At 40.6% G+C, this 14,299-nt stretch overlaps 1 protein-coding gene and 1 long non-coding RNA gene across 4 annotated transcripts in view; one reads left to right on the top strand and one right to left on the bottom strand.

The window, feature by feature from the left end:
* Nucleotides 1-1,633: 1,633 nt before the first annotated feature.
* LOC119863617 (tetraspanin-7-like) overlaps nucleotides 1,634-14,299 on the bottom strand; it is a 15,897-nt gene continuing 3,231 nt past the window's right edge. The window contains exons 3-8 of one of the 3 annotated variants that reach the window (XM_043504951.1): nucleotides 8,646-8,711; nucleotides 7,794-7,868; nucleotides 5,484-5,579; nucleotides 4,308-4,454; nucleotides 2,428-2,511; nucleotides 1,634-1,834 (exon numbers count right to left, since the gene is read on the bottom strand). In XM_043504951.1, coding sequence (XP_043360886.1) covers nucleotides 1,769-1,834; nucleotides 2,428-2,511; nucleotides 4,308-4,454; nucleotides 5,484-5,579; nucleotides 7,794-7,868; nucleotides 8,646-8,711 — 534 coding nt within the window. In that variant the 3' untranslated portion in view covers nucleotides 1,634-1,768. The remainder of the gene's footprint in view (nucleotides 1,835-2,427; nucleotides 2,512-4,307; nucleotides 4,455-5,483; nucleotides 5,580-7,793; nucleotides 7,869-8,645; nucleotides 8,712-14,299) is intronic. The other 2 variants (XM_043504952.1, XM_038422316.2) reach the window with 2 other exon arrangements.
* Nucleotides 9,008-14,299, top strand: part of LOC122458056 — a 22,647-nt gene continuing 17,355 nt past the window's right edge. Inside the window, exon 1 of the long non-coding RNA XR_006277876.1 lies at nucleotides 9,008-9,145. This is a non-coding gene — a long non-coding RNA (uncharacterized LOC122458056). The remainder of the gene's footprint in view (nucleotides 9,146-14,299) is intronic.

The raw sequence follows: 14,299 nt of genomic DNA, 5'->3' as shown, positions 1-14,299 counted from the left end.
CACCTGACTACAGATAATGCCCTCCAAAACTACTACTTTTCTAGGTATGATTTAGACAAGTGAGTGATAGTTTGACATGGTCCCTATATTAGGGGAAAAATAGTCAAAAGTGAGGTTAACAGTCAAAATTCACACCAGTTTCAACTTTGAAGAGATTCTATAAGATTATGAAAAGGCACATTCCACAATTGGGACATTTGTTAAGTTATGCTACATAGCAGTTTTATAAAAATGGGATTATTTAAGTTATTGCTACAGATTGGTAATTAAGGCATGAGATGGCAGAAAGTGACTGTAGGGAATGCCAATTGGCATTCCTACTTAAGAAAAATGAAGTTAGACTAAATAGTGACTTCAGTGATTAGGAATGCTTTTAAGACTTGGCCTGGCCTTCTTATTCCTTCAAGACATTGAAATCTGAGTATGAACAAAGTCAGGCTGATGATAGAAGATGAAGCACAAGAAATTCTATTTATAAGCAATTTAACTGTGCAATTCATAAGCAAAATGGCATTGGAAGTTTGGGAACTGTTGAAGATATAAAACAAAATTTAGGACTTTCCTCCTACTGACTTGGTGGGGGAGGGAAGAGGGATAGCTCAGTGGTTTGAGCATTGGCCTGCTAAACCCAGGGTTGTGAGTTCAATCCTTGAGGGTGCCATTTAGGGATCTGGGGCAAAAATTGGGGATTGGGCAGGGGGTTGGACTAGAGGACCTCCTGAGGTCCCTTCCAACCCTGATATTCTATGACTTACTAGAGTACATATACATGCTCATACCAGAAGTCAGGAACCTCCAATATGCCAGGTTTTATAAAGGTTGAATGGCTCAATACATTTTTGTAAAATGTGAGGTTGGAAAGTGAATTTCCCCCCAAAATGTCCTGTTACCACTTTGCAAACAGGTGATAAAACATGCTGCGATTCACTGGGTGGGGGTTTCTAGATCGTCCTAGGATACTGTAAGTAAACAATCAAACTATGTTAATACTTATTTTGTCCATAGAAGGCAGACAAATCAATTTGATATTCTAATTCAATAAATTTTTCCAAGGCAGGTGTAGCATTTCTGAAGGGAGACAATGGTAGCTGTGGATTGCAGAGAGAAGCTACGACAGCTGAGCTGTCCAAGTGTCTCCCCCTCACTTTGAGGGCACCACTGTTCATTGTTATATACAGAGGAGGAGAGTTGACTATGTGATGTAGTACTATTAGACAAATCATATGCAGTTACATTTAATCTCCTCCTTCACATGCAGTAGTATATGGCAAGACTATCACTGCAGCAATCCTCAGGGAAAGATTTTGGTTTGGTTTTTGTGTGTGCACACACAAAAGTGTGCACAGGCCTCTTACAACTAAATCAACAATAAAAAAGTAGTCTTTCCTCACAGTCTGTTTTGGACAGCTAATATAACTTAAGTAAAAGAAATTGAAATAGCCCTCAGCTATTCATGTTTTTTTTTTTACCAGTATGTGCTATAATCCCAACAAGTTTTCCTGAACAAGACAGTTATTTTTTCACCCTTTCATTCTAATTTTGTAAAGGCAATTGAACCTTGAACTTCTACAGTTGATACCTACCACCTCCTACCATGAAAGCGAGCACTGTAACAGATATCCATTGCATCTCATGAAGACAGGTAATTCTTTTAATTGTTCAATTTTAATTTATGCAACATAGCCTTTTAAGCATAGTCGGATCAAAAAGACACAAGTAAGGAAACTCATAAAATTCATATATTAAGTTGCACGATCATTCTGAAGGCTCACAAGTTCACGTAATCTTCATTAAGTAGTCTCAGTAGCATGTAGCTAAATAAGATCCCAAGTAACTGAGGGGGAAGAAAAAGGTAGAGATAAGAAATTAAGCTTAACCTTGCTAGTGTTTATAAGTAGTTTTTAAACAATTTACCCATACGTTTTAATGGATCCATTGTTAGGAAAACACCATTTTACTGCAGAAGGGATCCACTAATACTACTAGAGCTTGTTTGCCACAGCACTGATGCTTAGAACATTTGTGTAGATTTAACAGAATCATAGAAGATTAGGGTTGGAAGAGACCTCAGGAGGTCATCTAGTCCAACCCCCTGCTCAAAGCAGGACCAACACCAACTAAATCAAAGGTGTCTAGTGCACTGCTGCCCTTCACACGTTAGTCAAAATATGACCAGTGCTTTCTTAGTCCATATATCAGTCAGTCATCACAAAGCAAGGGTGTAGTGCACTAAGTTTAAAAGAGACTTGCTTCTTTCACAGGGTTAAATCATTTATTATCCAGTAACTTGTGTGCTAATTTAAATCTGTTTAGTTTATTCCGCCTCAGTATTTCAGATATTGAGCCTTGTACTTCTTCCCATGTTTTGTTTGCCTGAGGACCACCACCTGCAGCTTGAACACAAGACAGGCACTACACAATGTTTACCTGTGCAAATCCAACACTTATGCAAACCCCTCCAATAAGAGCAATACGTTCTTCAGCCCACTTCTTCAGCTTTTGAATGCATCCCTGGGGGGAGGGGGGAAAGAATGTTTGCTAATTACTGCATCTGGCATGTACATTGGAATCCAGTACCCATAAGAGTAGAAAGTGAACGGCATATAAATATGGTACCCCTTTTAGAAAGATCTATTACAATGGGTACAGCAGCTCAATTGTACCATCCATAAAAGAGATAATCCAAACTTTGTTGCAACTGTAGCTGATCACCTTTTTTTAAAGATATTTATCAAAGAAAAGATGGCTTGCAAGAGACAAAAAAATTAACAGTAATTAATAAGGCTGCAATTTCAAATATACAAATTCTATATACAAATATACAAATTCTGGCTGAGAATTTACTACTGTTCAAGGAACAACGTTTAAAGTGCGAATTATTGCACAGTTAGGAAAGAAACAGACAGAGAAAGCTAGGGGGTGGAATGGGGAGAAAAAAAGTCAGAGGGTGACCTCTGTGGTGCTTAAGGTCCTACTGTCAAAAGCCCATGTTTGTATTAGCAAAAAACAGAAACAGTAGTAGCATGAACAGACATGCTAGATGTTTGGACTCTAAGCACAGGGCAAATTCCAAAGTACAAACAATGGGGTAGCAAAAGAACTTCAGGCATAGGAAGAGGGACGGGGATTTTGAGAGACTGGTTCCCCCTATTGAAAATAGTTTTTCCATAATTATGCATTTCCTTCCACCATGCAGTTTTTATAGCTCCTTAGTCAGAGATAGTGGAGAAGACAAGGTGATGACAAATTAGAAAAGATCCAACAGACTCAGTTAAGGATAGCTTTAATTATAGGTAGTTCACCAGTTTTTTCAAGCATTACAGCAGGCAGAACCAAATGCCATTGCAATCCAGCAAAGTTTCCAAGCCCACTCAGCACACAAGTGATTTTACTGATTGTTCTCCATTAGCTGCTTCAAATCACATCATGCTTGCTTCCTCCATGCATATTTCAGCCTTCTAATATAGGCTAGTGCTGAAAAGTGAGGGATATATTTGGAGTAAAGAATTTCTTTGGTTTCCATAAAATATTTTATGGAGGAGCCATTGGCTAGATTTAGAAATTCTGATATCAGTTTAGTTGTGAAGCAAGATACTACACCTCCCCTATAAAAGTCTGGATGAGGGGGGCAAATGAGCATCAGTTATTTCACTGTTAACATGGATCCCACAACCTCTAATAAGGTTACTTGAGCAATTGTCTGAACCGAACAGGAACAGAAATCCTAAGTGTTATTTTTATTCTACTTTTATCATTATATTGGTACCAAGAGAACAAGCGTTACCTTGTCGCCTTTTTAGACAAGTTCACCTCCTGCACATTCAGCCACAGATATATACGTCTGGACCTCTCTCTTTAAAGAAGGGGGAAGGCCTGTTCTGTGCTTAGGGTGCTAGCTTGGGACTTGGGAGGTCTGGGTTCAGTTCCCTGGCCCCTGCCACAGATTTCCTGTGTGGTCTTGGGCAAGTCACTTTCTCTGTGCTGCTGTCTCTCTCCCCCTTTTACAGATTTGGAGGGGGAGAGGGTAATGGTAATTTCCTACTTCAGAGAAGTGAATAGAAGATAATCTTAATATAGTTGAGAGGTACTACAGTAATGAGAGTATACAGATGCCTTAGACAGGTTTGTTCTAAAGGAATGCTTACCTGTTCTTCTGAAACAGCCAGCTGCATTATAGACAGAGGCTGTAGGCCATAGTTTTAGTAATTTAAAGTCTCCCCAATGAAGGCAACAGGAGCACTGACAAGTTGGCATCACATGCTACCTAGTAAGAGAATTGGTTGCTAGAGCTTAGGAGTAAAAGATACCTGTTGGTTAATGTTAGCAGTATCGTTGCTTAGATTCGTTCCACAACTTTTCGTTATCTTGCAGCAGCTATTTGGAACAGCTGAATTGAGAGATCCAAATGTAGTATTGAACCAGTCAGTGTAGTTTTGAGCACCACAGCACTGGAACTGGAATGAACAACAGTTTAAGTAAGTGAAATAGTGGAATTTTAAGCAAAAAAGATTTCTGCTACAGTGATTTTTGTAGCACCCTGAGCCCAAGGCAGAGTTCTTAGGAAGACTTCCAAAGCTGTTCAGATTATTACAGTAGCGGCAGACAGTACTGGGATGACAAGTTTCCTTCCAGCTGGTCCATGTAAGTGACCTACTTCCCAGTTCTAACACAGATAGACCTGGTCAAGTTGTTAAGTGAGACTTGTTCAAAGAGTTTGTCAGAAACCATTACTTGCCTTCCCTTTGAGTTTTTAAGCTTTGTGGAATGCCTTTTTTATGCCTGGTTGAATTATTCATTGCAAAACAATCTAACAAATGATAGCATGTTTCTTTTGACTAGATCTTCATTTAGAGAACTCCTTAGGTTATTGCAGTTATAATTGATCATCATTCAGAGAGAGAGAGTTCAGATTCTTGCCAATGTGAGGCAAAGATGTTAGATTTCTTATGCTTTTGGTTTGAACACACATTAGTTCAGTTTAGTTTGTTAAATCTCAAGCTTAGACTTGTTTTCTAACCTTTCTGAAGGAAGCAAGGTTAAGTCTATTCTTATTTACCCAAAATTAGACATGTTCTAGATATGAAGAGCATTCTTTTTAAATAGGATTTCAGTTAGTCAAGTCATCTTGCTTGGTGATCTCCTGTGGGAGAAGAACTCTCCCATCTCATTCTTTTATTACAACTTGGTTACATGTCTAATGCAGTTGTACCAGCCCCAAGAAGCTGAACGAAACAAGTAGGATCACTTCATAGTTTGAGCAGGAGCAGATTCTATACTTAAATTTCATTAACAGACTAACCAAAGCAAGATGTAGGTCTCTTATGAAGGGGGGTAAGCAGAACAAATTTGGGGGCTTTAGGTTAAGAGGAAGATGGAAAGCCCACAGAAGTGACAGCCTCCATTTTTATGTGCCCTCAAAAGGCATACAATACAGAGTTATAGTGAATTCCTCTATTCATTGTAGCATAGGAGAGATCACTTACATTCTCCTGTAGGTGATCTACTCCTTTGGTTACTTGGGATTCTCTGTTATATTTGTCAAGAGTCTTCAGGAAGCTTCTCAGTAGGTTGTCATGCAGCTGTAAGTAAAGTAGACTTAGTTATATATGCGTACAGAAGAGATATAACTGTGGATAAGTTCCTGCACACTGCATTGTCCTCCAGAGAATCATGGAAGTACTGGACCCACATAGGGTGCTATTTCTGGCAATGTGTTTTCACCACAAAAATGGCAACATTAACTAGAAGGGGTATTAAAGAATAAGTGATCTTTGAAAACTCACTGAGAGACCTTGTATCAAAACACAATATTTGCATTTGGAACCTTTCACATGCAAATTTCAAGATCAGACATTAAATTGAACTATTAGCCAGACATCCTTGTCTCTGCACTGTTAGCCATATTTAAGTGCAAGTCCCAAGTCAAAAAAAAGAACTTGTTCCATAAATTTCTCCATTTTGTGTGTGTGTGTGTGTATTATACACACACACACACCCCTCCCCCAAATGCTTGTTATTGCTGAACACAAGACATTAGTCATGGCACAGTCCAAAATGCATATAATGGTCTATTATGTAGTACTGATTCAATTTCTGCTAGCAGTGAGGCCTGCTGTGGATGAGTCTCTTTGCACCCCATTCTCAGCAGTTGGTTCATTGAGCACCTCTAAGCTCTGGTTCAGAGATGCTATTGAGCATTGTCATTTCCCTAACTGGAAGGACAATTCTTAAGCTGCTGGAAGAGAAGTAGCCATCAGTCTTACAATTAACATTATGTGGCTTAATGCTGTTTGAAAACATTTCCAGCCAGATTTAGACATGGGAGCATTGTTCTTTTTAAGGCTTCTGGTTTTGCTCAAGCCCGTAATGAGTTCTAGCTACTTGACTGCTCCAGTAATACAGCCAAAATATATTTTTTTTCTCCATACCGCCGCCTCCCATATTCTATTTTGCATTTAGAAATAGCAGTGGTGATTTTGGACTTACAATTATGATGTTCAACTAAGCGTAAAATATTTTTTCTTGGCAGAAGATGCGATCTAAACATCTTTACCATTAGTTTCAGGTTATCCTTATAACTCTAGGGAATACCAATTCTAGTTAATACTGGAGATCAGATTTTAAGATCACCCTCACTTCCAACCATAAGGAAAACCTAGCTGACTTCTTAGGGAAGAATTAGAATTCTGCCAATATAAAAGTATTGCTTTGTATACTTCTATTTCAACACTTTTGTATTTGCTCATTTCCCCACCTGGTGAAGAGCCAGCTGCGTGCTTGGTGTTTGGTTACCTCGAGTACTAGTGCTCTCTTTGACCTCCCCTTTAGAGAGGTTTTTCTCCACACTGTTTTATAGCTCTTAGTGGGCCAAGGCTTGAAGTTCTAGGTCTACCCATCTCCCCTCTCCCATCTGCAACCTACGCTAACACCAATCACTGGTAGTCTAGCATGCTCCCACTCAACCCAACTAGGTTTTCAGACCAATTTTAACTATGAAGCTTTGTCAGAGAAACCTGTGGAACTGTAACCTGCAAGTTATTATGCTAATACTTCTCTGGTAGCAATGGTGGCTACTGGTTCAGAAACTTCAATCTCATATGCAAAGCTTTCAGGTAGATAATTCAGCTTGTGGTTATACTATAAAAGAGACTTGTGGTTCCATAGGTTGTTGCTCCATCACCACCTGAGCAAATTTGCTCATGTGACAGTCCATCTGTCCCAATAAAATTCAACCTAGAATCCTGAAGTGTAGCTGTGATTTCAAGGATCTCTAGTAATACATATTCTACGTTTGGGATTAAACTATAGTAATGTTGCTGTATGGAGAACAATTCAGTGCTAACAAGTAGAGTCACTCAACTCAGCAAAAAGAAAAGGAGTACTTGTGGCACCTTAGAGACTAACAAATTTATTAGAGCATAAGCTTTCGTGAGCTACAGCTCACTTCATCGGATGCAAATGCATCCGATGAAGTGAGCTGTAGCTCACGAAAGCTTATGCTCTAATAAATTTGTTAGTCTCTAAGGTGCCACAAGTACTCCTTTTCTTTTTGCGAATACAGACTAACACGGCTGCTACTCTGAAACCTATCAACTCAGCAAGTTAGTTTTAGAGTTTTGTTGAGCAATTAGTGTGGCTTTTTATAGAAGAACTTCTTAACCATAAATACACTTTAAGCAAAGAAATCTGTGATGCCAACTAGGGTTCCTGGAAAGGACCCTGTACTTGAAACCTCTCACATTAAGAAAGCATGGTATTTATTAGCATTACACATTAAGTTTCCACACACCTACCTTCCCTCTGTAAGCATAGGCAGAGATGCCAACTATGATTTCAATCAAGAAGATAATCAGCAGCATGCCTGTGAACTAACAACAGTAATTTCAGGTAGCATTCATCTTCTCACAATGCACAGTTAGTGCACTCTTGTTTTAGATTAATCAAACCAAACATATCACTAGTCAGTGTTACATATACTATATCAAGAGGCACTGGCACCTTTACTTTGGTTTTATTTTTCCTTGCATCGTCCCATAGTTCAATTTTAAATGTATATAAAATTGGAAGTTCTGTCATAGGAAATGTAAGCCAAAGGGGCCAGCAAACTGTGCATCCATCCAAGTTACTTCTAGAAGTAATAGATTATGACAAAAAATAAGATGCAAGTCAGTCAGTCAGTCAAGAACAGCCAGGTTGAGGGTGTTTGAACACATCCAGAAAGATTGTGTCAGCCCATAATTGTTAAGAGCTGCTATAGTTAGTGCAACTCAGCAAATATCCTGGGGATTGTGTAATTGTCTACAGTCAGATTTCTGTCTCAACTGCAATTAAGTTTTGTGGCATATGACAGACAATATTTTAAGTTACTAGATGGCCTTAAAGGACTGCATTTTGTGTGTTCAGTCTTCACTAAAAAAAGAAAAACAAAAAAACACAACACAAACAAAAAACTGTATATTGTGACCAGATGCTTAACACGATTAACATTAACAACATGGGGAGAAGGACCAAGTCCAATATGAAGAAAATAGCTCAAAGAATGCTTAGGTAGGATAGATGTACTCAAATTGGCAGGGCTTGATGACATTCAGCCAAGGATACTTAAGGAACTAGCTAAAGCAATCTCAGAACCATTAGCGATTTACCTTTGACAGTGTATGGAGGACGGGGGAGGTCTCAGAGGATTGGAGAAGGGGAAACATAGTACCTATCTTTAAAAAGAGGAACAGAGAGGATTTGGGAATTATAGACTAGTCAGCCTAACTTCCATACCTGGAAAGATACTGGAACTAGTTATTAAACAGAAAAATTTGTGAGCACCTAGAGCAGGGGTGGGCAAACTATGGCCCGCAGGCCGAATCCGGCCCCTCAGGGCTTTGGAACCAGCCTGCAGGATTGCCCCCCGTGTGCTGCAGGCCCCGCACTGCTCTCAGAAGCGGCCAGCACAACGTCCCTGGGGCCTTGGGTGGGGGCGGGGGAGGGGGGAAACAGAGGGCTTCATGCTTTACCCTTGCCTCCAGGTACCACCCCCCGCAGCTCCCATGGCCGGGAATGGGGAACTGCAGCAGTGGGAGCTTCGGGGCAGGTACCTGGAGGCGTAGCAAGGGCAGCATGTGGAGCCCTGTGCCTCCTGTCCCCAGGGGCTGTGCAGGGATGTGGTTCTGGTCCCTTCCCAGAGTGGCGTGGCGTGGGGCCAGGGCAAGCATGCCGGGAGCCTGTCCTGGCCACGGTGTGCGCCTCTGCCACCCTGGAACAGCTTTTGGTAAGCGGTGCCGGGCCAGAGCCCGAACCCCTCCCCCGCCCCCAACTCCCTGCCCTAAGGCCCCTGCCTGCACCCCAATTCCCTGCCCAGAGCCCCCTGATGCACCCTGAGCTCCCCAACCCCCTGCCCTGAGCTCCCCAACCCCCATGCACCCTAACTGCTTGCCCTGAGCCCCCACTGCACCCTGCACCCCAACCCCCTTCCCTGAGCCCCCTGCTGCACCCCACACCCCTCCTGCACCCCAACTCCCTGCCCTGAGCCCCCTCCTGCACCCCAACCCCCTGCCTTGAGCCCCCTCATACATCCTGCACCCATTCTCTGCCCCAATCCGTTGCCCTGAGCCCATTCCTGCACATTGTACCCCCCCACATCCCACACTCCCTCCCACACTCCAACTCCTGCCCTGGCCCTGCATACAATTTCCCCATCTAGATGTGACCCTTGGCCCAAAAAGTTTGACCACCCCTGACCTAGAGATAGTAGAATTGTAGAGGAAAAGCCAACAGGGATTTTTCAAGAACAAATCATGCCAAACTGGCCTAATTTCCTTCTTTGACAGGGTTACTGGCCTAATGGATAGGGGAAAGCTGTAGATGGGATTTATTTGGATTTTAATAAAGCTTCTGACACAGTCCCACATGACACTCATAAGAAAACTCAGGAAATATGGTCCAAATGAAATGACTATAAGATGAGTAAACAACTGGTTGAAAAGCCATTCTCAGTAGTTAGCGATGGTTGTCTGTCAGACTAGAAGGACAGATCAAGTGGAGTCCTATCCTGGGTCCAGTACTGTTTAATATTTTCATTAATGACTGATAATGGAATGGAAAGTATGCTGAAGATTTGCAGATCTTGCGGAGGCAGGGGAAAGCACTTTGGAGGACAGGATTAGAATTTAAAGTGACTGTGACAGTTTGGAGAAGCAATATATAGTCAAGTGCAAAGTACAACACCTAGGAAGGAGAAAAACCATCACCATCAACTACAAAATGGGGAATAACTAGCTAGGCAAGAGTACTGCAGAAAAGGATCTGGGAGGTATAGTGGATCATGTACTGAATGAATACAAGTGAACAAGTGATATGCAATTGCAAAAAAGGCTAATATTCTGGGCTGTATTAACAGGAGTGTCATAAGTAAGACATTGGAAGTTATTGTTCTGCTCTACTTGGTACCGGTAAGGCCTCAACTGGAGTACTGTGTCCAGTTTTGGGCACCATGCTTTAAGAAAGATGTGAATAAATTGGGGAGTCCAGAGGAGAGCAACAAAAATGATAAAAGGTTTTGAAAACCTGACCTATGAGGAAAGGTTAAATAAAACTGGGCATGTTTTGTCTTGAGGAAAAAAAAGAGAGACTGTACATGGATCTTCTAACAGCCCTTAACGTATTTGAAGACTTAACCAAAAGGACTTTGTTCAATTGTTCTCCATGTCCACTGAAGTAGTAGGACAAGTAGTGATAGGCATAATCTGTGGCAAGAGAACATAAGAATGGCCATACTGGGTCAGACTAAAGGTCCATCCAGCCCAGTATCCGGTCTTCCGACAGTGGCCAATGCCAGGTGCCCCAGAGGGAGTGAACCTAACAGGTAATAATCAAGTGATCTCTCTCCTGCCATCCGCCTCCACCCGTTGACAAACAGAGGCTAGAGACATTATTCCTTACCCATCCTGGCTAATAGCCATTAATGGACTTAACCTCCATGAATTTATCCAGTTCTCTTTTAAACCTGTTATAGTCCTAGCCTTCACAACCTCCTCAGGCAAGGAGTTCCACAGGTTGAACTCTGCGCTGTGTAAAGAAGAACTTCCTTTTATTTGTTTTAAACTTGCTGCCCATTAATTTCATTTGGTGGCCCCTAGTTCTTACATTATGGGAACAAGTAAATAACTTTTCCTTATTCACTTTCTCCACACCACTCATGATTTTATATACATCTATCATATCCCACCTTAGTCTCCTCTTTTCCAAGCTGAAAAGTCCTAGCCTCTTTAATCTCTCCTCATATGGGACCCGTTCCAATCCCCTAATCATTTTAGTTGCCCTTTTCTGAACCTTTTCTAATGCCAGTATATTTTTTTGATATGAGAGGACCACATCCGTACACAGTATTCAAGATGTGGGCGTACCATGGATTTATATAAGGACAATAAGATATTCTCCATTTTATTCTCTATTCCATTTTTAATGATTCCTAACATCCCGTTTGCTTTTTTGACTGCCACTGCACACTGCTTGGATGTCTTCAGAGAACTATCCACAATCACTCCAGGATCTTTTTCCTGATTAGTTGTAGCTAAATTATCCCCAATCATATTGTATGTATAGTTGGGGTTATTTTTTCCAGTGTGCATTACTTTACATTAAATTTCATTTGCCATTTTGTTGCCCAATCACTTAGTTTTGTGAGATCTTTAAGTTCTTCACAGTCTTCTTTGGTCTTAACTATCTTGAGCGGTTTAGTATCATTTGCAAACTTTGCCACCTCTCTGTTTACCCCTTTCTCCAGATCATTTATGAATAAGTTGAATAGGATTGGTCCTAGGACTGACCTTTGGGGAACACCCCTAGTTACCCCTCTCCATTCTGAAAATTTAACAATTTATTCCTACCCTTTGTTCCCTGTCTTTTAACCAGTTCTCAATCCATGAAAAGATCTTCCCTCTTATCCCATGACAACTTAATTTACTTAAGAGCCTTTGATGAGGGACCTTGTCAAAAGCTTTCTGGAAATCTAAGTACACTATGGCCACTGGATCCCCCTTGTCCACATGTTTGTTGACCCCTTCAAAGAACTCTAATAGATTAGTAAGACATGATCACCCTTTACAGAAACCATGTTGACTTTTGCCCAACAATTTATGTTCTTTGATATGTCTGATAATTTTATTCTTTACTATTGTTTCAAATAATTTGCCCAGTACTGACGTTAGACTTGCCAGTCTGTACTTGCCAGGATCGCCTCTAGAACCCTTTTTAAATATTGGCATCACATTAGCCATCTTCCAGTCATTGGCCGATTTAAAGGACAGGTTACAAGCCATAGTTAACAGTTCCACAATTTCACATTTGAGTTCTTTCAGAACTCTTGGGTGAATGCCATCTGATCCCAGTGACTTGTTACTGTGAAGTTTCTCAATTAATTCCAAAACCTCCTCTAGTGACACTTCAATCTGTGACAATTCTTCAGATTTGTCATCTACAAAAGACGGCTCAGGTTTGGGAATCTCCCTAACATCCTCAGCTGTGAAGACTGAAGCAAAGAATTCATTTAGTTTCTCTGCAATGACTTTATCATCTTTAAGTGCTCTTTTTGCATCTCGATCATCCAGGGGCCCCACTGGTAGTTTAGCAGGCTTCCTGCTTCTGATGTACTTAAACATTTTGTTGTTACCTTTTGAGTTTTTGGCTAGCTGTTCTTCAAACTCCTTTTTGGCTTTTCTTATTACATTTTTACACTTAATTTGACAGTGTTTATGTTCCTTTCTATTTACCTCACTACGATTTGACTTCCACTTTTTAAAAGATGCCTTTTTATCTCTCACTGCTTCTTTTACATGGTTGTTAAGCCACAGTGGCTCTTTTTTAGTTCTTTTACTGTGTTTTTTAATTTGGGGTATATATTTAAGTTGAGCCTCTATTATGGGGTCTTTGAAAAGTGTCCATGCAGCTTGCAGGGATTTCACTCTAGTCACTGTACCTTTTAATTTCTGTTTAATTAACCTCCTCATTTTTGCATAGTTCCCCTTTCTGAAATTAAATGCCAGTGTTGGGTTGTTGAGGTGTTCTTCCCATCACAGGAATATTAAATGTTATTATATTATGGTCACTATTTTCAAGCAGTCCTATTATAGTTACCTTTTGGACCAGATCCTGTGCTCCACTCAGGACTAAATGAAGAGTTGCCTCTCCCCTTGTGAGTTCCTGTCCCAGGTATTTTTTGGAAGAATTATATGAGCCTAGGTTTGATTCTTGTGGCTTTATGCATATGAATGTTACAACCTCTCCCTTTCCTTCCTGCCTTACAAATATTCCCATTAGGAGGGGTTCTGTTTCCTGCTTAATTCCAAAGTCTCCTTTGCAGTCAGCCAATTTAATTCTTATTGGAGTAAGATGCTACTTTGGTTACCCATTGGAGTGGTCAAATATTGAGAACATAGTAGTTTGCTAACAAACTAGCCACCAGCATCTAGATGCCATTATCTACTATAGAGTCCAGGGACCCATATTTCCAAGCCACATTTTCCAGAGAATGATCATTTAAAAAACAAAAAGTGATTTCCTTCAGCTTAACTGAAGTTTGAGTATTTAGGGCCCAAACCCACAAAAACTCTGCATCTCTCCTCCTAGAGTCAGGACCTATATATGCTGGCCAGGTCATCCAGTGTTTACAGTGCTTAGTACTTAAGACACACTGTTCAAGAAAAATTTAAGATACAAAAAAGTTTTCATGTAACTACTATTACATGTACCAGCTATAAGTTCAATAGCTGATATTTGGCTTGTTCTTTCCAAAACTAGAAGATTTATTTCAGAAGCTGATTTGGCTACAACTATAGTCTGCTGCTTCTATTAATTTGAGCAGGTCCTGTCTTCTAAGAAATGTGCTCAACTCCTAGTGGCATTAGTGGGAAGAGACACTCTATAATAGGCAGGAAAGGAACTGTAGGATGGTAAACCCAGTACGTGGAGAGTGAGCAAGGAGAGGAAAGAGGTAACTTAGTACTTTGCATATTTGTTATGGACAACAGGATTTTTTAACTCTAAAATAGCCCTTGAAATCAATGGGCAACATCAACATCTGTACAGACCACTGCGTATATTGTTCTATTGTTTTTGAACATCAAAATTATATACTGGTTTCAATGGAAAGTTGTGCTGCAAAAAGATGGCTGCAGTATCTGAATCAACACTGTGCATGAGAAAAAAAAAAAAAGCTTCCCCACATAAGGCGATTAACCCAAGTATGCTGAAGCTTTGCCTAAATATGGATTTGGGAGTTAAATGCCAGGTAGACACAAATCCCACTGAA

The sequence above is a fragment of the Dermochelys coriacea genome, chromosome 11 (assembly GCF_009764565.3).
Source record: "Dermochelys coriacea isolate rDerCor1 chromosome 11, rDerCor1.pri.v4, whole genome shotgun sequence".
Taxonomy (NCBI): Eukaryota; Metazoa; Chordata; order Testudines; family Dermochelyidae; genus Dermochelys; species Dermochelys coriacea.
This window is presented reverse-complemented; position numbering and strand designations above follow the sequence as displayed.